Source organism: Cricetulus griseus, chromosome 2 (assembly GCF_003668045.3).
Source record: "Cricetulus griseus strain 17A/GY chromosome 2, alternate assembly CriGri-PICRH-1.0, whole genome shotgun sequence".
Lineage (NCBI taxonomy): Eukaryota > Metazoa > Chordata > Mammalia > Rodentia > Cricetidae > Cricetulus > Cricetulus griseus.
In genome coordinates this window covers 293,433,222-293,456,399 of record NC_048595.1, presented here as the reverse complement: position 1 = coordinate 293,456,399, position 23,178 = coordinate 293,433,222, and the positions used below count along the sequence as shown (strand labels likewise).

The 23,178-nt window shown below is 45.5% G+C and overlaps 1 protein-coding gene across 2 annotated transcripts in view; it reads right to left on the bottom strand.

The window, feature by feature from the left end:
• Positions 1-23,178, bottom strand: part of Smoc2 (SPARC related modular calcium binding 2) — a 126,172-nt gene that overhangs the window by 79,761 nt on the left and 23,233 nt on the right. For both annotated transcript variants that reach the window (XM_027401161.2, XM_027401162.2), the window contains exon 2: positions 5,090-5,261. In XM_027401161.2, coding sequence (XP_027256962.1) covers positions 5,090-5,261 — 172 coding nt within the window. The remainder of the gene's footprint in view (positions 1-5,089; positions 5,262-23,178) is intronic.

Sequence of the window (23,178 nt, the reverse complement as noted above, 5' to 3'; positions counted from 1 at the left end):
AACAAATATCTGCATCTCCCTCACACCCCACATGGGTCCACAGCAAGCCCTTGGTCTAGAGACCTTCAAGGGAGCTGTTTTCAGAAATCTATTATAGCTTTGTTCCCAGAAATCTCAAAATAAGTCCAAGGCTTCCTAGCATGTGACCTTTTCCTTTATTTTCTTCTTTTCTTTCCTTTTTTTTAAAAAATCCAGTTCCAAAGATTTTGTTGAAAAGAAAAACAGCCATATGGGTCTCAGATCAAAAGAAAAATATTAATATGTTTGCTGAGTTCTGAAAATACAAACTCCACAAATTTCTATGAAAACACGAGAAAAATCCATCAGTCTAAACCACTGCAATTCCAGTCAGGGTCAATGTCAAATCATGACATGAGACATGTTCAACATTTTAATTCTATTTAATTAAATGTGGAATAAAATATTTTAATTGTTTTTTCCAAACCAGCACACGAAAATGAGACAGCCTCACAAATCTGTCACCCACAAAATATGTAAAAATGGCCTCAAAAATACAGATGCCAGTTGTAGTGGGATGCTCTACAGCATAGCCAGCCTCCACACCAGCAGAACACAGGGAAAGGCTGGATGGACACTGTGCTTCATGAAGGGCAATAAAAGAAAACTTGATCTCCTGCCTCTTCATCTAGCTCAGGGGAACAGGGCTCACGTGGGTTTTGTAGAGTCCACAGCATGTGTTGTCTTTGAAAAAGGGGAGAAACTATCAGTCCTTGTACAATTCATTCTGTGGCAGCCAATGCTGTGCCTGGGTCTCATGGCATGGGGTCCATTCCCATAAGCCATCTCTCCCATGGTTGACATGCAGGCCAGGAGATGTTATCTACTGGGCTTTAGGGACCAAGTAAGCAACACCTGTGGTGTGAGCCACCCTAGGAAAAGATCCCAGCCCCTGTGTTAATTCCTTATTCCCACTAAGAGCCAGGTACTAGGTGATACCCAGCAGATAAAACTCACTCAGCACAGACGGGTGATGGGGAATGCACTTCTGTGTATGTTTATCTTATTGATTGTTAAATAAAGTATTGTTTGGCCAATGAGGCAGCAAGTTAGATGGGACTAGGAGTCAAGGAGGATTTGGGGAAATGTAGTAAAGAAGTAATGATCCAGGCAGGCAGTGACATAGCAGGGAGACTCATATTTAAGCAAAGACAGTTAGGAACTGGTCCCTTTTCCCCTTCGCTTTTCCTCCTGCTCTCTGCTCGGAGCCACCATGTGATCCCTGGGATGAGGATGCCAGCCGAAGGTGTCCGATAAGATAAGTCTTATAAAATATATAGATTTATGATAATTAAGACTGAGCTAGCAGATGAGAAATCCTAGTCATTGGCCAAGCAGGATTTGTACCTAATATAAGTCTCTATGTATTATTTTGGCCATCCACATGGCGGGCAGAACTCAAGTGGGTGGCGGAAAGATTTATCGTAACAGACGGGAGCATATCTTGGGGTCTCACCTATACCCCCGTGTGGTAGAGGCATGTAATGCCCACCTGTCTTTAAGAATACATGTTCGGAGGGTACCTTCTCCTCTAGGTCTGCATTTGCTGCCTGGGCTGGCTGTATCCCCACATACACACAACTCAGAAGGCTGCTGGAGTCTGTGGTATTTTTATTGTAATCCTTTCTGTTTAAGTTAAACTTACTTTGGAGAGGTGTCACATTTGACTGCTTCTCCCATTATGTTTTTAGAGATCTCAAATTTATGATATAAAATTTCCCCCAGGAAGGGATGAGAACTCTACCAAGAAAATTATCTAGGAACAGAAGGCTGCCTGTAAACAGTAATGACAGGGGACACCCTGAGGAAACATCTCTGTCCACTTCTAGCTGACTTCTGTCACAAAGAAATCAAATTGTGACTAGAACCAGAGGAAGTCCAAGTCCTGGGGAGACACCTCACACTACGCAGTAAGGACAGGAGAGCCTCCCATTGTCATTTTGGCCCCCTTGAGATCATGGAGTCTCCTGGCCCTCATCACACTTGTCATGCCATTACTGGCCCTCAGAAACCATGGCAGCAGCTGCTCAGTCTGACCACTTCCTTGTGGTCCATCAGCAGGATACCTATCTGGAGTCATCGAAGAGAATGTGGCAGGAAGCAGCAACAAAAGATGCCAGGCTTTGTGGGATTACGTGACCACTACCACTTCCCACCACCCTCACTTCTGAAAGCTAAGGCTTCCTAGGCAATTGCTTCTAGAAGCTTCTGTCAGGATTACATCCTGGTATTTAAAAGAATTTTTCCATTTGTTCCTTCTGGACATACAGCAGAGACAGCAATGGTCAAAGCATAAAATTACACCTAAATTTTCTTGAAACCTATGTCTAGCACTCACTGCTCAGACATCAATGAGGGAAGGGCATGGAGCCTGGTATTGACCGCCCACAGCCTCTGGCACAATGCCCATAGGGAACCCCTATGTTTCAGCCACACTGTCTTTTCAGGTGACTTAGAAAACTGGGAAGAGAGGTCTGTGGAATTGCAAGAGTGGAACGATACACTTGACTCCTTGAATTTGAAAAGTATTCCCAAAATAAATATTTGATCTCTACAAAACGCAGACTCATTCATTGCTTAGTGGAAAGCCAGCGATGCTGCAGTGATGGGGCACTGGGAGATGGAGTAGCACTTTGGGGTCTGGATAGGAATATGGCAGCAAGAGGCACAGCCTAAGCACAATCCCACATACTAACATGGAGCACCTTGCCTCTTCTTGTTGCCATAGGCACCATCCTGCCATCATGAAACCCAGCCACCTCAGAAGAAGGTCTGGGGACAGGCTGGGTGACCTCCATATCCGAACCCAACTGAAAACACAGTGCAAGACCACCCAGACCACAAAGAGGAGGCTGCTCACTCTCAACCTGCAAGATGCTGTGAGGAAGCAGAATCCCATGGTGTCCATTGGGTACCACCTCACTCTCAAGGGCCTGCAGGGTGGAATGGAATGGAACCATTATGAAGGGTTCTCTGAGACCACAGAGCACTGTTGGAGGAGTCTTTCCAGGGAGAAGGAAACAGTCATCACCAAAGTCATCAACCATAAGCAAATGTCCAGACCTAGAGCAATGCTCTGGTATCCATTAAAACAACCATGAATGACCCACCTGAATGTGCTGAGTGTGGTGTGTGTGTGTGTGTGTGTGTGTGTGTGTGTGTGTGTGTGTGTGTGTGTGAGAGTACATATGCATGGATGCATGTGTATGGCTGCATGCTCATGGGGACATAAGATCACCTATACAGAAGTATGTGTGTGACTGTATGTGTGCTCCACAATGAATAAAAATTAGATTTTCTTCATTCAAGTTTCCCCTGGGGAAATTAAAACTAATTTTCAGTTTTACAAGCTAAACATCCAGAGACAAAGGGCAGTAAAACAGAGTAATGATATGGAGTAGGCATTGTCAGGTGGATGAGAGTCAATAAGCTATTTAGGATTTTGTTATTTAGGGACTGGATGCTTAGGGTTGAATAAAGAATGTCAATCGTGCTGGTCAACAGTGGCATATACCTTTAATCCCAGCACTTGGAGGCAGAGGCAGGTGGATCTCTGAATTTGAGGCCAGCCTAGTCTACAGAGTGAATTCCAGGACAGCCAGAGCTACCCAGAGAAACCTTGTCTCAAAAATAAAAAGGCATTTGCAAATGACATTTGTGTGCTAAGTGTAAAAGAACTCCCCTCATAACCACTAAGAAAGGCAGATGGTCACCACTGGATTATTTTGTAGTACTGGGTATTTTGTTGTGGCACTGGGTTTTTGTTTTGTTTTGTTTTGTTTTGTTTTGTTTTGTTTTTATGAAATGGGGTCTCACCATGCAGCCATATTGGCCTTGAACTCAAGGTGTTCTCACCGCCCTCCCAAGATAAGGATTATAAGCATGAGCCACCATGACTAGCTTCGGTTCTGGATACAAACCCAGGGTTTCATTTATGCTAAGCAAGCATGCTACCACTGAGCTACCGCCTAGTCCTCTTCTCACTTTTCATTTTATCTTGAGGCAGGGTCTCACTAAGTAGCCCAGGAAGACCTGACCTCAGGATTCTCCAGCCTCAGCTTCCTGAGTGCTGGGGTTTCAGGTGTGCCCTACCACGCCTGACCAAAATAGAGACATTTGAGCTCCTCAATGGGAGAGCTCTCTGAGCTACAGGACAGTCTGTCTGCATCACCTGTAACAGTGACCCAGCTCTGCCTACCAGAACTGTGGACTGTGAAAGCAAGAGTAAACAATGGGGAAACTTTGTTAATTGCAGGCAGAGGCATGGCCCTGGTGGCGGTTGATGTGGTTGGGCTGTTTAGATGGGAGGATTGTCAGGGTTAATGGCTCATCAACACACATCTTCTCAAGGCCAGTTTAGTCTGTGTGGTCTTGACTCCCAGAGATTTAGAGAAAGTAAATCCCCTTTGAAAGCACTGTGTGTGCTTGCCACTAAGCTGAACCCTTCATTACTGTGGGAAGCCGTTCCAGGCTTACTCTAAGCCCTAACTCTGGATTGAGTTGCTAATCAGAAGGCTGACAAGTCCATGGGTAAAGTCTACTCCAAGCTGACTGACAGGGTAGAAACTGAGAAAGAAGAGCTGATCATAATTTTAGAGGCACTGGGAGGGAAAAACAAATAAACAGATCTGAAGTACTGTGATAAATTTGTTTTGTGACAACATGAAACACTTTGGGAGCATTAGACAATTTGTTACAGAGACTGTTTTGTGGCTGGAGATGGTTCGGTTGGTAGAGTCTCTTGCCTAGCATGGAAGAGGTCCTGGTTTTAATCTCCATCAGATCATAAACAAGGTGTGGCTGTATTCCATCTCTGAACGTGAAGGGACAGGGGCCAGCAGTTCAAGGTCAACCTTTGCTACATAGTAAGTTCCAGGCTAACCTGGGCTACATAAAAATCTCAGAAAATAATATTACTTTGAAATTCATAAAAATTACTCTTCAAGTGCTCTGAGAAATAATTACCAATATGAAATGTTCAAGCTGTTAAGTGTAAGAATAAGTACATTGTTCATGCCCTCTCCACACACACACAGGCCCTCTCTTCCAGTCATGGCCATCAACTGCTCACCTTTGCAATTTCCACGGTGGGCGATCTCCAGCTGTGGATCTTTGCACTTGGCCCGCTGGAACTCGCATCGGGACAGGAAGGTCCTCCCATCAGAGGCACAGAGAGGCTTCTGCGAGGAGCTTGGACAGTCCAGGCTGCAGTCTCTGTCTTTGTCTTGATCAACCCTCAAGAACTTGTGGGGAGAAAAAGAAGCAAGAGAAATTTAAAGAACTCTCGTTGAGCAGAAGACAGGAGTCCAGAGTAGTCAGAGAATAGACTCCACGGAAACATGGCCACTCTGTGCTCATACCTGACAGAAACAGCAAGTGAATTGCTTTCAAAATTATGAGTCATCCATTCCACAAGTAAGCAATCACTAGCCATAAGTTCATATCCTAGGTCTGATGGGAAAACACAGGCAGCCCTTTACGACTGGACGGTGCTCTCCCACTCACTCCCCTTTGGAACCTGTAGACAGAGGAAGAGGTTCACCTACCTGCAGACCTCTTGAGAATCTGCAGATGGTGAAACTCCCAGCGACTAACATCTTAATGAAACTGGCTCCTTCCTCACCCATACTCTCGCAAGAAGCCATCCATCGGCTGTGCAGAGCACAGCATCCTTATCACAGTTTGTAAGAGTTCTCTTCCATGGCTTTCTGCCTAGGCTGTTATTTTGAGGGTGGGGTGTGTAGCAGTTGTCACAGAAGGTTTCTATGTCCCTCTTTCTCAACTGTGAGTCTGCAGTCATCGAGAACACTGCAGAAGTAGCTGCCTTGCCCTTTACAGGGGATCACAGACCACGGACTTCCACACTGCCTCTGGCATCAGCACATACCACAGATCTCACAAATTGAACTTGAGTTTCTTTGTTTTGTTTTGTTTTGTTTCTTTTTGGGTGGGGGGAAGTACAGTGGCGTGGGGGACAGACCTGGAAAGACTAGGAAGTAGATTAGGGTACATTATGTGAAATTTGTAATGATATATTATTTATGATTTATTAAAGCTTGACTGAGGGTTCAGAAAAGCAAAGTCAGCAACAAGCATTAGAAGCCAGGCACACACCTTTAATCCCAACAGCCAGAAGCTAGGAGGTGGTGGTACACACCTTTAAGGATTAAGAGATAGACGGACCTCTATAAACCCAAGACCACCCAGATCTACACAAGAGTAAATCAGCTTAGAGAGAAATATAGCTCACACCTTTAATCCCAACATTAGGGAAGAATATAAGACAGAAGCAAGGTCTCAGAGAGGCATTTATTCTCCAGCTACACTGAGGAGAGGTTACAGTGTGGGACTTGTTGAGAGCTCGTGGAGACCGAACCAGCCCATTCAGCCTGGGGTAGAGATAAGAGCTAGTGGCCCCCTGCTTTGCTTTTCTGATATTTAGCTTGAAGCTTGAACCCCATTGTCAGTCTCTGGGTCATTTATTTATTCATGTTACAGAAATTCCCAAATAACTAATAACAATATTATGTTAGGGAAAAAAGAATCTCTAATGTCATTGTTGCTGCTGTTGTTTATAGTCCCTTTACTAATTCACTCAAGGTCAATGTCTTCTCATACCCCTGGAAGTAGCTAATGTCAGGAGTATGCCCTGCAGGAACTTTAAAATGGCTTCACTGTCCGAATACATGTGTGTATACCCTGCTGAATGAGGTTATTGGTTTTGGTTTTGATTTTTGCTATTGTTGTTTTCTTGAGATAGTGTGTTATGTACCTCAGGGTAGCTTCAAACTTGCTATGGAGTCAAGGATAGCCTAGAAATCATAATTCCCCTACCTCCACCTTCCAAGTTCTGTGCACTGGGGTCCACCACTATGCTTTGTGCATTTTGTAATTTTTATTCTTATGTTTTGAAAGTTATTGTTTTCCAAAAATGTTTTATTGAATGGATGTTTGGTACCACAATTGAGAAGCTGCCGTTATCCCTGTGAAATGTTTTGCACTCCTCGTCCCAAACTTCCCCCTGCAGGAAGAGGGGGGGTCTAAGGGGCCACACTTCCTTCAAGTTCTCACAAGAGTAGTAGCGCTGATACCCTCTCCGTAGGAACCATGGGGGTTAACCCACGGAACCATTTTGCATGATGTAGTTCCCAAGAACAGATTGCCCAAGCTTTTGATCCTTCCTTTCCTCTTTCATGTCCTTGAATTCAATTTGCTATGACTCCTAGGGAAATCTCAATCCAAATGCTTCTGGCCCCCACCCATTCTCCTGGACAGCATTCATCTTGCTTCCTATTCTTCATGCCCACAACCCTGTCCTGTCTGGTCGAGCGTGCCTCATGCCAGATAGAAGAACAAGCACTATGACTTCAAATGACAGAGGAACTAGGAGCCATCACAGATCTGGGTCACGACTGCCATGTATTTCCCAATTTATGGAGCATTAGCAGTACATTAAAAGGGAGAAAGCTTTTTAAAGTAAGAAAGGGGAGAGGGTGGGGAGGAAGAAGAACAGGGAGAGTGGGAAGAGGGGAGGAGAAGGAGGAGTGCTGGGGTTTTAAGCATGTGCTACCACATCTAACTATGTAACTCACTCTCTGGGCAGCCACTCTAGGTCCAGAGCCTGTTTAATTTGCATCTCTAATCCCAGCATGGACTTTTTCCCTTAATCACAGATGGCCCAAAGCAACTCAACCTTGTGCCAGAAAAAAAAAAAAAAAAGCAGCTAGCACGTGGGAATAGCCAGGAGGTCCACAGGTTAGAACACCCTGAAAGTCCACACTGAGCTAGCTTTCTTAACACAGGTCAGGACCACCTGCCTAGGGATGGTGCCGCCCACAGTGGGCTTGGTCCTCCTGCATCAATTAGTCATCAACACAATCCCCCTCAGGCATTTGAAGCTAACTAGGACAGTGAAGTGTAGATCACCTGCTCTTCTCAAATTTAAACAAAGCCAAGCCAGATAGGAAACAGATACAAACACTCTCCACCACCTTAATATAGAAAAATTTCTGCTGTAACTTTGATCAGACCCTTGTCAGTCATGTGATGGGGTAGCATGTGGAACAGTATGTCGCTAGTGACACACACAACTCCATGGCTGTAAGATTCCACAAGTTGTCCCGAACCACAGCCCTCCACAGTGGGTGTGAGTGCTTTGCATGATGCAATGTCCCACCTCTGATGCCAAGACCCATCTTTCATTTAGGTACAGAGCCTTAGACAAGGTACCACCAGGGAACAGGACTGAAGGGAAGACAGTGTAGGGAGCCGTCCCTGCATTCTCCATTACAAGATGGCCCCTGCATCCGGCAGGCACCAAATGTAAACAAGTTAATGCGCGCAGGCGCTGGGTAACTTTCCATTCCTTGATCTATGCCTCTTCCGTGGTGTCATATGGTCCGATGAGCTGCAGCCAATCATGGGGTAACACGTCCGAGGCCGTGGTTGCCAGCCTTTATAAGGGATGGGTTCTTGGGAGTTCGGGGTCTCCGCATTTGTAAGCTTATGCTCTCTCTCTCAAGACACATAAAAGCTTTACTGCAGAAGGATCCAAGTGTCCTGTGTTGTTCTTGCTGGCGAGACAATCGCGCGGGACAAGACGGTGCTGGAGTTGGGGGAGAAGACCTGCCTGGGTTCTCAGAGACCATGGATGAGAACTCATCTCCACTCTGCAGCTTAGAGTTTATGGACAAAGATGTACCACAAAGTCTAGCCTCAAGGTTTTACACAACTGAACAAGTGCTGCCTCTAACTATGCAGTGTCACAAAGGTTCTACAACTGTCACCAGAGGTAATGGCCCCATGAAGATAGTGACATAGACTCGTCTACTGGAAGTGAATGTGGATCTCAACTGTGAAAATTTTAGCCTTCAAGTTCGGGACTTAGGTTCGATGCCTCAGCAAGATAGGTGGTACAAAAGAACCTTACATGTGTAGACATTTGAAAACTAAGAGAAACTACCGAGTGAGCTACATCTTGTCATGAATTACAGGACTAGATGAAATCTGGGGGACCAAAAGGCACCTGTGTGACCAGGGAAGGCATGGGGAAACACCCAGACCAGGACTCTGTGTCTAAAATAAAGGATGAGTTGACCTTGACTTCAGAGGTTGACACTGTATCATGCCCCAGGCGCTCACAGCCTCTTCTTGTATGAAATGGAGATGATAAAACAGCACCCATTTCATAAAGAGATGGTGTTCTGGAAAATATCTTGGCCAGACATGAAGAAGTCATTGACAATGAGTCCTACTAATCACATACCTGGAGTCATTATTTTAATGTGCACATGTCCACTGTGGCTTCATTCCAAAACTCACACAAATACCACTGTACTATGTGAGCTTTGGGCAACCCTCCCATGTGTGACTACGTCCAGGTAAAAGATTGGGAGTGTGCAGTAAAAAAGAGCTAAAATAGGTGAAAAGGTGAGAGTCTTTCCAGAAAGTATTTTTAAAAGATTTAGCAGGGTTCTGGGGAGGAAAAACAGAAGCTTGGCTCTGTCCAGGGTGGCTAGAGTAAGTCAGGGGACATCTGATGACAGGTGGACAGGGAGAGGCTAAGGCTAGAGGTCACTCTCTCGGGACCAAGGATAGGGAGAATGTCACCTTGGATGAGGAGTAAAGTGAGGCCATGAGGGATGCAAGTGCAGTGAGGAGCCCAGCCCTACCACCTTGCTGGAGATCTCTGAAGTAGAGTCCTGGACAGAGCAGGAGACATCTAAGACATCCATCCAGGTGATTCATGGTCCTTCTTCTTCCCACCCATCACTTTCCCTACCTCCCCTGATTTTTAGTATTTATTTTAATGGGCATAAAACCTTGTGTACATGTTTTTTAGACATGCCCATTTTTGGTACTATGACTTGACAGTTCCATCATTCTCTCAGCTTCTGAAACCCATGGCTGGACTCAGGTAAAGGTCAGGCTGTCCTTCTTGCTCTGTGATTCTCTTCCTCATCCCCCAAACATCTCTCTCTCTCTCTCTCTCTCTCTCTCTCTCTCTCTCTCTCTCTCTCTCTCTCTCATTGCCTCATCCTCCTAACTATTTTCATCGGTGAGAATAGGTGCCTTTGCTTACTGTCGGCTCCTCTTGGATGAAATTCAGTTCATCATCCATACAGGTTTGTTTTCAAGAGTCAGTGGGAACCTCATTATCCTAAATTCTTCCTAATAAGATGCCATATGACTGTTATTGCTTCACTACAACAGTTACCTTTGGCAATAAGGAAATTCCCTGCCTCTGCATTCTGTCGTCACTCTTTAAAGTCAGAAGTGGTGGGTCTACAAACTCACTGTGCAGTCCTGAGACAGAGCTGGTCTTCAGATGCACCTGCTCTGCCTAAGGCCTCTTCCCTGTAAAGTGTTTGTGGAAGGTTTCATGGGCTTTGTGAACTGTCTTCAGTGACAACCAAGAAGCAGTTTCTTATCCAAGACCCCAAGAGGAAGCAAGAAAGTGCCAATCAAACATCAATAACTCCCATACCAGGTCAGAGTTCTGGGCCATCACACAGTCCTGGGATATGAGAGAACCCTCCTCAAAGACTCAGAAAGTCAATTTGGAGCCCTCCAACTGGAAATCACCAGGAGATGACATTTCCCCATTTATGTAACCTCAGTGCCTCCAATGGCACTAGCCCCATGATGATGTTCAATACTAGTCCATTGCCTAAAGAGCCATGCCAGTGTGGCAGGAAGAATGGCAGGGGCAAGAGGAGGGGTTTGGGAAACTGATGTAGGACTCCACAATATGACCTGGAGCTCACAGAACACTGAACAGCCAGGAACCCTGTGGGAGAAACCTGACGGTCCTCCTAGTCTCCATCCCCTCATTCCTGTTTCCCCCTCTTACTCAAGCCTTATCAGACTGCATCCTCCAGGCCATGTCCCTGCTTAGAGCTTCATCATGCTGTTACTGCGGTAAGCCAGACTTTGAAAGGTGCTGGAAGCCTTGCTTGTCAGGGGAATTACTTCTTTCAATTGGATCCTTCTCATGAGATGCTGCCTACTAGTAGCCTACCTTCAAGAAGAGACAACAGGACAGCTAGGGATAACTATGTACCAGTGGTTTCACAGGGGCAAGTGCAGGCTTCCCCAAGAGTTAGACACAGGAGACTGCTGCTATGGAAAAGCAAACCATGGGACCCTACAAGGTGTTGCATGGAAGCTACATTATAACTTGATATGTATGAGTTGAAAGGTATTTCTAATCTTTTCTCTAATGTTGCTTTTTATCCCAGATGATCATAGCCTTTGGAAAGCACACACACACACACACACACACACACACACCATCACTAGGAATTATCCACCAGAGAAGGCCTCACCTGGAGCAAAAAATGATCATATCCTGAGATCATTTCCCCCTCCAGCAATAAAGCCTCCTTCAGGACATCTTGCAGAGCTGGGAGGAGCTGAGACAATGATGGACCAACAACAGGCGGGACTGCACTTTGGCCAAGTATACTTAATTTTGCACATTCAGTCCACCTCCCCTGGTTCTGTCTCATGTCTGTACCCTAACAATGACCTCAGAGTCATTGGACTCTTCATCCACTCCTCCTCTCAGTGTGGCCATATTAAATAAGTCCCTTGTTCTTTCATTGGTATGTTGAGATGAGTGGCCAAGCCAAACAGGTTGGGGTGCTGGGAACAGGGCTTTTGCCCCAAAACTCCCAGTTAAATTATTAGTGAAGAAAAGCCCCAACGACCATATAAATTGCAAGAACCCATGGGTGGAGATGGGGTTCTAAGACAATGTCACCTCTCCTGCCCGATCCCCTATGCAAGGAACTTACAAGAAGCCGAATCTCTTCCCTGGGGCAGAAAGGGTAACACAATTTTGTCAGATGCTCAAGGATCAAGTGCAGATACCCTCCATATGGGACAATGTTGATGGGAACAGAGGCCGTGGCTCAATCAGAGCAAAAAGGAAAAACATGTAGGCTACCAGCCTATAGGTACCATTTCCAGTGGTCACTCAGCTAGCCAGGTCACCAGATCAAAACTCAAAGCTGAACCTGCCTCTTCCCTTTGTCCCAGTAGCATTTGCCAGGGCACCTTCTTACAAGAAGGCTCCTAAGTTCACACTCGGGAATGACACAGAAAGGAAGCCAAGGCAGGCTATAGAGAGAAAGCCTCGGGTCTGGGGTTGATTCCAACCAACCCCTGCCTGGGAACTTCCTCAGACAGAATCTCCACTCTCCCTCACCTTGCTTTACATATGGGAAGGGATTCTTGGAATATTTTTAGTTTTGTTTACACTGTGAGATAGATGGCCAGGTCATGGAATCCTGGAGAGAAAGCTCTCCCCATCTCTGCACCTCTGGTACGGCTACCTCACTCCTGTAGATATCTCCGGGGCTATCTACAGCCTCCAAGGAGGAGTACAGTCTTGGCGATAGAGTCTGCTGCTGTGCACCAGTGCCAGACAGTGGCCTGCAGTCCTTCAGCTGACACCTCCCGGCTGGGCATCAGGCACCCTTCTCTCAGGTGATACCACGCTGGACACCAGTCCTGTAGCAAGGTCTGGGATCCACAGAAACAGTCAACAGTAAGGCTTCTTTCATGCCTCTTTATGATTTTAAAGAGCCCTCCGTAACTCAAATATATTTCCTCCAGACCCTGGAGTACAATAAGAAACCACCTACATGTGCAGCTTCTACAATTAAACTAATTGCAATAAAATAAAATTAGAAATTCCACTGCCCACTGCCCACTGCCCCCAGCCGTACTTTGAGTTCTCCACGGTGCTCTGTGGTAGCTGCTGCCATCCTGCCAATAGAAGTCATAAAATCTTCTACCATCAGAGGCCATTCCTTCCTTATCTAGAAATGTGATTGCCTCCCTAAACCTGAGCTATTCTTGGGAAATGCTGAAGAAAGGAATAGCTTTCAATAAGATGATTGGAAGTGAATTCTGTAGCATGTGACAAGTTAAACGAGTCAAAACTGAAGAAGAAAAGAACAACTGTAAAGAAATTATCTTGAAATTCACACTTTTAATTACAGAGAAGGACGACTTAATTACAGGAAGAAGAGAATCTGGGGCTTGTGGAGGAGGGAAGAGAGGATTTCTGGGTACTTCAGGGGTGCGTAATAGAGAGAGGCAGAGTGGAGAGGAGACTCCCATGGGTGGCTGTGAAGGAGAAGCTCTGAGAGAGGCTGCGATAGAGAGGTAGCTCTCAGAAGGCTAGCTCCTCTCCCAGCAGGGCCCAGGCTTATCCTGACACTAACCCAAGGGAGGCAAAGAGAACAAGACCTAGGGAAGTGAAGCTATACTGCAAAGAGGAACCTAGTGATGAGAGCAGCATCCATGAGACATAGCCAAGGGGCTGCAGGCACGAATTGGAGCGGGGGAGAGTCTCAATTCTGTCATGGTTCAGCTTTTCTCAACACAAGTTTCACAAAATTCTTGCCTTGTCACTGGCAGACACAGGGCTCTCTTTATGAGGTGAATGTGCATTCATCTTCATCTAAGAACCCAGGACTTGTCTATTTTCTACACATCGTGGAGAAATTAAATGTTAAACACAGTCATAAGGAAAGTTCAGTTTCTCAGAGAATATGGATTTGGCTGTAGATGAGGCCCCAGGATGCTCTCATCAGTCATCATCAGAGAATGTACAGGATGTAAGTTACCAAAGTGGCTGCCACGGGCTTCCCAGGTACTGTCTCTGTCTATGCAAGTGTCATTAAGGAAGAGGTGGGCAGACAAGAACCCAAAGATCTATCTCTTGACACTGGAACCCTCTTCTCTGTCCATCAGGGACTCAGAAGCCATTGCATGAGGGAAGCTTGCACTAACCAGAGTACTTTGTGACTCAGCTGACCTGCAAAGCTTGTCTCCTACCTGGGATGCTGGGAGATGGGCTGTCACAGCATCCAGTTACTGTACCATCTCACAAGGGAGAATAAGAAGACTTTTGTACACAGCAAGGTAGAACAAGCCCGTGAGCAGCTGTTCCTCCATGGCTCAGTTTCTGTTGTCTCCTCCACATTTAGTTCCTACCTTATATTCCCTTGATGGACTAAATAAGCTCATTCTCCCCCAAGTTGCCTTTGGTCATGGTGTTTATCACAGCAATAGAAAGCTAAGTAATACAAGATTCCATTCAGTTGACATCCCCAGGGTTCACCAGTTGGGTGACAGGAGGCTGGGGGCAGCTAAGACTCAGTCCCTATTCTGGCTGAGGCCATGCCTCTCCCTTCCTATTCTGGATAACTTATTCAGGAGGATATCAGTGCCCTAGCAGTTTCTTGGCCCACTGCAGCTGTGTGGTGCTGTAATCAGGCCTCCAGCCTGGGCTTACTCCCACCTTTAGGAAAAAGAAGGACAAACTTGCATGCACCCTCCTACCAAGTTGTCTGTCTCCCTATCTTAATCAGTCACTGGGTTTGCTCAGAAAGTTGAAAAAGGAAGTCCCTCTTCACATCTAGTATCACAATCACAATTTTCCGAAATCTAGACCAGAGTGCCTAGAATCATGTCAACCCAAGAAAACAACAAGGTTTACAATGAAGACAAAGATGCGGCTTTTAATAAGGGACAGTTTGATGACATCTGAATGACTGATTAATAATATCTTCAAGTTCCCAAGCCTATGATGTGGGCAGCTCAGAGACTGTAAGAATGTCGGGCTACAAACATCTCAGATGTTCTCAAAGGGCAATGAAGGGGAAGAACCAGTGAAAATGGGCACAGCAGTCAAAGTGGTTGATAGCTGGACAGAGCTGAGGAGTAAGTGCTCAGACAGAATGACCTCCTAGTCATCATTTACCTAAGAGTTATATACTTACTTATAAACAAGCATATTGAACTGTCAATTTCTCCCAAACTTACCTTATCTACTAATATTTAGTACACTTACTAATACATCAGGTTAATATAAGTTGCACCACGACACTGTGACAGCCAACTCTCTTGACAACAATGGCACTCATCCCAATGGTATGGTGACCTTTCTACATCAAATGTCAATTCTGAGTAGGAATTTTTCCTTTGGTTTGAGAGACTCTAACGTTTGTCCAGCACCCACACAGCAAAGCCACAAGATGTCATACAAGGTAAAAGCTATAAAGTGACAGCCATAGGTGTCCAAGAATGTGTGCCAAGGCAGTCAGGGCCATCCTTCACTATGCAGGTGGCAACACCAAGGCCAGAGAAGTGGTGTTTTTCTGAGAATAGAAAACACTCCTGGGGGTCTGAGAGTCCACATGTTGCCCCCATGAGACTGTCTCTTAGACTGCCATTCATCTGTTAGGTCACTGTCCCTTCACCTCCAGAGAAAAGTCTGCTGCACATCTGCCCCACTCAGCAACAGTTCCAACTTGGCATTTGGTCACAAACATTGTCACTGCCCCATGAACAGGTCCACCCTTCTGTAACGTGTATCATCAGGGCACAGAGACCACTGAATCCCTTCCCATAAGAGGAGCTTCCCTAGGCTCAGATCCAGGAATTAGGTTAAGCACAGCTATGAGATTTGGGTCCATTCATGCCCTAAGTGCAGGGCAAGGGACAACATGGGTAGCAGATCTTCTTTTCTGTTGAGTCTATCTATGCCTTATCTTTAAAACAAGGGAAGAAAAGCTACTAAAGACTAAGGCAAAGTCCCATGGGCTAACAATGAGTCTATGCATTTGTTTGTGTACATCTATGTATGTGTCTGCATGGTGCGTATGTGCGTGTGTGTGAAAGCTGGGCTAAGGACATACTTGAGACAGTGAGAAGTGGAAAGTCCCATTTAAATCCCCTTGGCTTTATGGTTTTGAAAGGCAGGGCTGCATTTTTGCTGTCATGGGAAATTATCCTTTGAAAAACAACCTTTAATTGCTCAGGACAGAAGTCACCAGCAGAGCCCAGGAGCTGGGGAATAAAGTCAGTGATAGATCTTCCTGCAGGAGCCACACATCTCACTTTCCTGCCCACTCAGGCCCTTGTTACAACAACCACAAGCTTAGCCCCCTGGTGGCCTGACACGAAGGATCTGAATCCCATCTCTCCTTTTCTCCTCTTTCACAGCCGTCAGCAGCAAAGCGTGCAGTGGGGTGGGAAGGATGCCTTGGTAGAGATTTAGCTCTGGAAGGCTCTATCCTGTGAATTTCGGAGCTGGCTCAAGTTGCTTCCCTTTCCAAAGCCACTGATGGTTGTGAATACTTCCAAACCCAATGTGACTCACCATCAACCAGTATCTGTGGGCAGCTGGGACAAGGAGGGCCACAAGCATCTGGTGCTTGAGGACATGATCAAGTGACACTGGAAGGCACATGGAGGTCACAGGTCCTGGCTTAGCAGTTACTCTATCACTACCTAAATCCTCATCACAAGCAAGCTCTGACCTCAAGAGAAAGGATGCTGGGAGCTGCAATACGTGGCAGGTCTATCGAGGGTACTGGAACATGCAAAGAGAGTTTTCTATCAGCCTAGGCCACTACCATCCAGCACTCTTCTGTGTAGTTCTAGGTTGAACCTAAAGGAGGTCAAGTCGCCAGCTATCTTGCACCATCTTCAGTTCCCAGGCTGCCAGAGACCTACTAGTGAGTCCTGAGAAGCTACAGCAGCCCAGAGCAGGAAGACTGCTACCCTGTCTCCAGCAGGCAGGTCCCACCCTGGCCCTCCCGCTAATGAAGTTATTGGATTTGACTTGGGAAGCAGAGTTGGCACTGTCCACACAGTCTTTGTAGAACCAGCAGAATATGAAAATACTAAGCAGGGAGACAGATGGTATCCCCAGATCAGCCTCTAGCACCATCACCAAGCCACTGGTGAGTCACAGTGGGTTTGGAAATGTACACAATGAGCATTAGGGTTTGGAAGGAAAAGAACCAGAGCCAGCTCTTCAGCTCATAGGATAGATCACAGCCCTTCCAGAGAGAGCTAAATATCCATCAAGTAACCTTCCTACCTCACAGAAAGGCTGGCTGCTTATTCTTTGAAGAAGTGGTAAATAAAAAGTACTAGTCAGTCCGTGGAGATGGCTCAGTGGTTAAGAGCACTGGCTGCTCTTCCTGAGGACCTAGGTTCAATTCCCAGCACCCCACATGGCAGCTCACAACTGTCTGTAACTCCAGTTCCAGGGGATCCAACACCCCCACACAGACATGCATGTAGGCAAACACCAATGCAAATAAATAAATCATTAACAACAAAAAAACCACTAGGCAAGCCTTTCTTAATTGCCTTTCTTCTGCTCAGCTGCACAAAAAAAACGTGAATCTTTCACAAAAGTTGGGCATCCAAGTCTCCGTGAGGTGAGACAAAGCCCGAGCAGAAGAGAAGCCACATATCAGGTCCATGGCATCTTTTGATGGGTACTGGGCTGCTTTGGGTGTGCTGGTGTTTTAATTCCTGGTTCTGCCATTAGGCTGGTTTTTTTTTTAATGACTTTGAGAAAGATACTGGGTCTATGGATATCATTCACTAAATTGGTTCGGGAGATACAGAACATATTCACCTATTCCCCCTCCAAGACATTATGTCAGACCAGGAATGCTGATGGACGGTCCCCATGGTAAGAAACAAAGCTCTTTCTCTCTCTCTCTCTCTCTCTCTCTCTCTCTCTCTCTCTCTCTCTCTTTCTCTCTCTCTCTCCTCCTCTCTCTCTCTCTCTCTCTCTCTCTCTCTCTCTCTCTCTCTGTGTATTTGTGTCTTTGTGTGTGTGTGTGTGTGTGTGTGCGTGTGTCTGTCTCTGTGTGTATATGTCTCTCTCTCTCCCACACACACACAAAGAGAGAGAAAGAGAGAAGGAGAGGGGGGAGAGAGAGAGAAAGAGAGAGAGAAAGAGAGAGAGAGAGAGAGAGAGAGAGAGAGAGAGAGAGATCTGCTATTGAACCCCTCTAGTGAGTTCTCCATCTCTGTTACATCACTTTTCAGCTCCAGCATTCTTTAGTAAGGTTTCTCTTTAGTGATATTTCTATTTTGTCCATACATTGGTTCCATGACTTCCTTAACATCTTCCTTGAGTTCTTTGAGTATCTTTAAGATATTGTCTTAAGTCTTTGTCATGTGCCTCTACCTTCAGGTAATGTCAGTTTTTCTATTAATTCCTCTCCTTTGAATGTCTTGTGATTTTCTTTGGTTTGTTAAAATTGTGCATTAAAACCTACTGGGATAACTCTAGAAGTCAGGTTTTCTGGCTGCCTGAGCGTTAGCCATTTTCTGTTAATGTCTGTGCTTCTCTTCTGTTCCAAGCTGTCTTTGTCTCAGTGCACTGCCTGGTGTATAAACTTAAGATCTTCTTACATCTTTTCTGAGCAACTTTCTCTGGTCGTGAGTGGACATGATCTCATTTTGCATATGAGACTAGCTTTGAATATACCCTCATCCTTGATGTATCTCAAAATGGAAAACAAAAGTAATGGGTGCATAACACATTGGCCCTTTAAGTCCCATGGAAGTCATTTTAGCTAGAGAGATGAGTCTTAGCACCATGGGAGGGTGTGAGACGGTAGGCACAGTGATAATAACTACCACTTCTTCATCTACATCTGATCAGAAGTGGCAAATGTTCATCTCAGCAGAGGACCCAGTGTGCGTAGTAAGGTCCTTTCCCAATGCCCTATGTCCCACTCAGTCTCTGTATACATCTGCAATACTATCAGTCATATCTACCATTGAGAATTGACAGGATTGGTGAGGCAGCCTCTGTGCTGGGAGTTAGAATCAACCTAAACCACTGTGGAATCCCTTGCCCTGAAGTCACATCCCTTAGGCAAAATACAGAGAACCTTTCTGGCAGAGCAGTTGTTGCCCAGATGGAGGGTTCCTCCACCATCTTCTCCAGACCACAGCATCTTTAATTCTTTATTTTCTATGCAGAAATGCCTTTTAAATGTATTGTAATTAGGTATATAAAAGTACACCAATACATAGTCTTGCCACATCTCATAAATATAACTCAAACATTGTGTATTAAGTTACTAATCAGTAACAGAACTGTGCTCTCTCTGAACCAGGACCAGTTAAAAGCAAATGTTGCACACAGTTCAGGGCCCTCTCTCTCTTATGTGAGATAAGGGGACAGCTTGACCACACCACACACACAGCAGAAAGACACTGGTGGGTGGGTAGGTGTGAGCCCAGCACTTTGCATGCTCTGCTAAGGTATGGGGACAGCCCTGTATGCTCAGCTGGTGCTTACGGAGAAAGCAGGGATTGGCAGAAGGGGAATTTACAGGCTGTGTCTTCAGAGAAGCCACAAGTAATAATGACATGTAGTTTGCAGAAGCGCAAGGACCTTGTAGATCACATGGTATTTGAGATCAGCAAAACGCTGTTGTGTTTCAGCCTCTACTTCAAGTGGATCCTCAGAGACAAGTATTTCACCGGAAAGGCTGTCCAGACCACCATATCTAAATAGTTTCTCACCTCCCCAAAGCCCACGACACATTCACTTGCACACTCACTCATACCCATGCATGTAATTCTCTCACACATTCATACACAAGCACACATCAGTGCACAGACTCAAATAATTCACACACACGGTCTTTCACACAAAGTCGCACAATAAACACATACTCAATAAACACCACACACTTGTGTAGACAATGCTTGCACACACATGTACACACATACACGCTCCTATTCCCACCATGCTGCTCTCCCAATAGACAGCAGCCAGGGCTCACAAAACCAGGTGACAGTCACTCATGTTCCTTTTCCCACCTCTGATTCCTTTAGGACTTGAGGGATCACAAAACAAAGAGCCAGGACTCTGTCACTTACAGGGTGCCCACAGTATTGCCATACTCCCACAACAGCATAGAAATTGCAACAACAACCATGTTTACCTAAACATCCTCATGCCTCAGTTCCAGACATGTTTCTACAGAATGACAGGTAGAGGCCGTAGTAGAGCCAGAGTCAGAGAGACCAGAGAAGCCACCTTTAAGGAGAGTGACCTCAAATGCCCAAACCACACTGGACACCCATCTAAGCAGCAGGCTGCAGCTTCCCCAGGAAGGAATCCTCCTGCATCTGAATCCATCTGCTCCTTGTTGACACCAAGACTTAAAAAGTGCAGACCCACAGGAAAATGAAACCACGCATACTGCAGATTTCAAGCTAACCAACCTTAATTGGGACTCAGAAGTCTTCTAACCTAGCTCAGCTTTAGTTAAAGGCTTGCAGTCAGTGCCATCGTCGCACACTGAAGTCTGTAATGAACGCTGATGTTGAGTTCAGAAACCAAGGAAAACAAACTTTCTGGTTCTCATCTCACCAGTGGTGACTTGCTCCCGAGCCACAGTGTTTGACAGCACGGAAACACAGGCTGATTTACAGCGTGCTCTGGAACCAATGCCACGCTGATACCTCTCCACCCAGCAATCCCGCTCCCACACAGCATGGAGTAAAACTTAGAACCATACAGAAATACATGCGTATAATGTCGCTCACTGAAATAGTATTCAAAACAGCAAAATGAAACTGGGGGAAACTAGGTTTCCAATAAAAAAAGCTTCAGCCACATAAATTTCCACAGGGCTGAGGCTGTAGCTCACTGGTAGTGGTTGCCCAGGATGCACAAAACCCTGGGTTTGATCCATGCAAAGCAAAAAAGCAGCAATGATAATAGCTATGATATTTGTATACATCAGAAGTGCACTAAATTCAGATCATGTGAAGCATTGAACAGTTCTGTATTGCATGTCAAAAATACTTCTAAATGTAAATTTAGAATAGGATTCCAGTTTTCTATTCACTATGTGGGACTTCTCTCTCTCTCTCTCTCTCTCTCTCTCTCTCTCTCTCTCTCTCTCTCATAAAATATACATACACACATATATAAAATACATACACATAGATACACATACATGCACACAAATACCACACACACATATAATATACATAGGCATATATGTATACACACATCACAATACATACATACATACATGCACACAAATACCACACACACATATAATATACACTGACATATATAATAACATACATACACATATATGTATACACACATTCATGCATGCACGCACACAAATACCACACACATATAATATACATACATATATATGTATATATATAATATATATACACCATAATACATATATGCATACACACAAATACCACACACACACAGGCTCCATGGACAAACAACTGCAAAATTCTCAGTGCCACAAAAAGTGTCAGAGCGATCTGTCTGTGAGTCACGGACTTCAGCTTTGTGCTTTCTTCTCTGTCCTCTTAAATTTTCCAGATTTCTTCAGTGGACCTCAGCGGTTTGCTTTTAAAGTCATTCATTTTTGACTCACCTTAGCTTTCCCGTTTTTTAACTTGTGAAATACTAAAGACCCACTGACAGCAAGCAGGAATATGCTTGGCACCCAAGTGGCTGGGCATCAGTGGTCAAGCTAGAACAGAGTGTTCATTGTGAAAACAACAGAATCAAACTGTAAGCAAACCAGGCAATCTGAAGAAATCCACCCAAGCTTCCTTCCTTCCTCCCTCCCTGTACCTGTGGACTGTGGGCAACTGTGTACTCAGTGTGGTGGAAATAAGTGAGAGAGTAAATTCACCTGGGTCCACAGAGAAGAGCTAGTAAAAGCCCTCAGATATGAGAGAGTGTACCGGGCCTTCTTGGACTGCCTTTGCTCAGTCATAGTCTAACTCAGTCAGGATGGAGCCCAGACTTAAACCTCCCATCTTCCAGACTCTAAACTCACCACAAGATCTGGGTTTCCTAAAGTAAGAAACTGCTACCCTCAAAGGTTGAACATGATTATAGCTAGTTATCAAGTAGACACATCCAAGATGAGTCAATTTATTCTCTCTCTCTCTCTCTCTCTCTCTCTCTCTCTCTCCTCTCTCTCTCTCTCTCTCTCTCTCTCCCTCTGTGTGTGTGTGTGTGTGTGTGTGTGTGTGTGTGTGTGTATCTGGATTCTGAGTTGCAGGATGAGGTACTAGCTAGCTGGCTGCAGTCACCAATGTAGTTAGTATCATTTAAAAATAAACCAGACATGTCACACAGGAAAGTACAGTCTAGAGGCCAAACCTCTCTGCATCCAAATACTGAGAGCTTCACATGCTACAGGGTGCTGAGATATCACCCGTCACCTGTTCCACATTTCCTAAATCCAACAGCAGCAGCAGTAACTGCCATTTAAAAATTCTTACTCTGGGCTAATTATTGGGATATTCTGTGTTGCCTTCTGGGGCTGGGCAGTGCCAATGCCCTGCAGCTGTGCCTGGTAGCCTTGGCTATAGAACTTTCAAGGAGGCTGGTGTATGGACATCAGGAGACCTCACAGAATAAATACTAAGGAGAGTCAGGGGCTAATGACATAGACGATGGCTGCTATGGCTTAAGATGCTACCCAAAGGCTGTGTGTTGAAGGCTTGAGCAAAGTCCACAATACTCTGGGAGAAGGAGGAACCTTTAACATGTCGGGCCTAATGGGAGGTGTCACTAGAAATGTTTCCCTGAATGACCCACTGGGACTCCCATCTTCCTGCCTTTTCCTTTGCTCCATGATCACTATCAGATGGGCAGCTTGCCCCTCTGTGTGATCCCACCATGATGTTCAGCTTTGCCACAGGCTGAGAGCAATGGAGACTCATCAGCCATGGGCTGGAGCTTCTCAACTGTGAGTCAGAGAAAGCTGGGCTCCTTAGAGGCTGCCTCACCTAGACATTAGGTATGACTGGCAGAGTAGTATATCCAAGAGGGAAGTTTACAGAGAGAGGGGAGATGGAGGGTGGACTTAACTGAGCCCAAGATATTGCCAGAGGGCTCAGATGAGCCCGGGAGGAAGCTGAAGACCCATCAATAATGGTGGCCTTAGCCAGCCTGGAATGAGGAGGGAACTGGTGCCTGAGATCAGCCCCCATGATGGACTGCATAGAATGGATATCTGTGTTTGCTTTTACTGTCAACACACAGGAGGCAAAGCTCCTGTACATGGGCAAGAACCCCTTGTTGGCTCTCAGCAAGAGCTTGCCATTCCTGGAGAAGACATCAGTCAATCTATACACAAACATAAAGGCGAGAGAAAGAAACATCTTCACCCAGCATCCTCAGCAAGCCTACATAGCAAAGGTGGTAAGCTGCTCAGCTGGGATCTCCAAAGACAACCGTGGAAGGCTCGTGGTCTCCTGAGAGTGAAAAGCAAAAGCTCCAGGTTCTGGTTCCACCGGTCACCACATGCT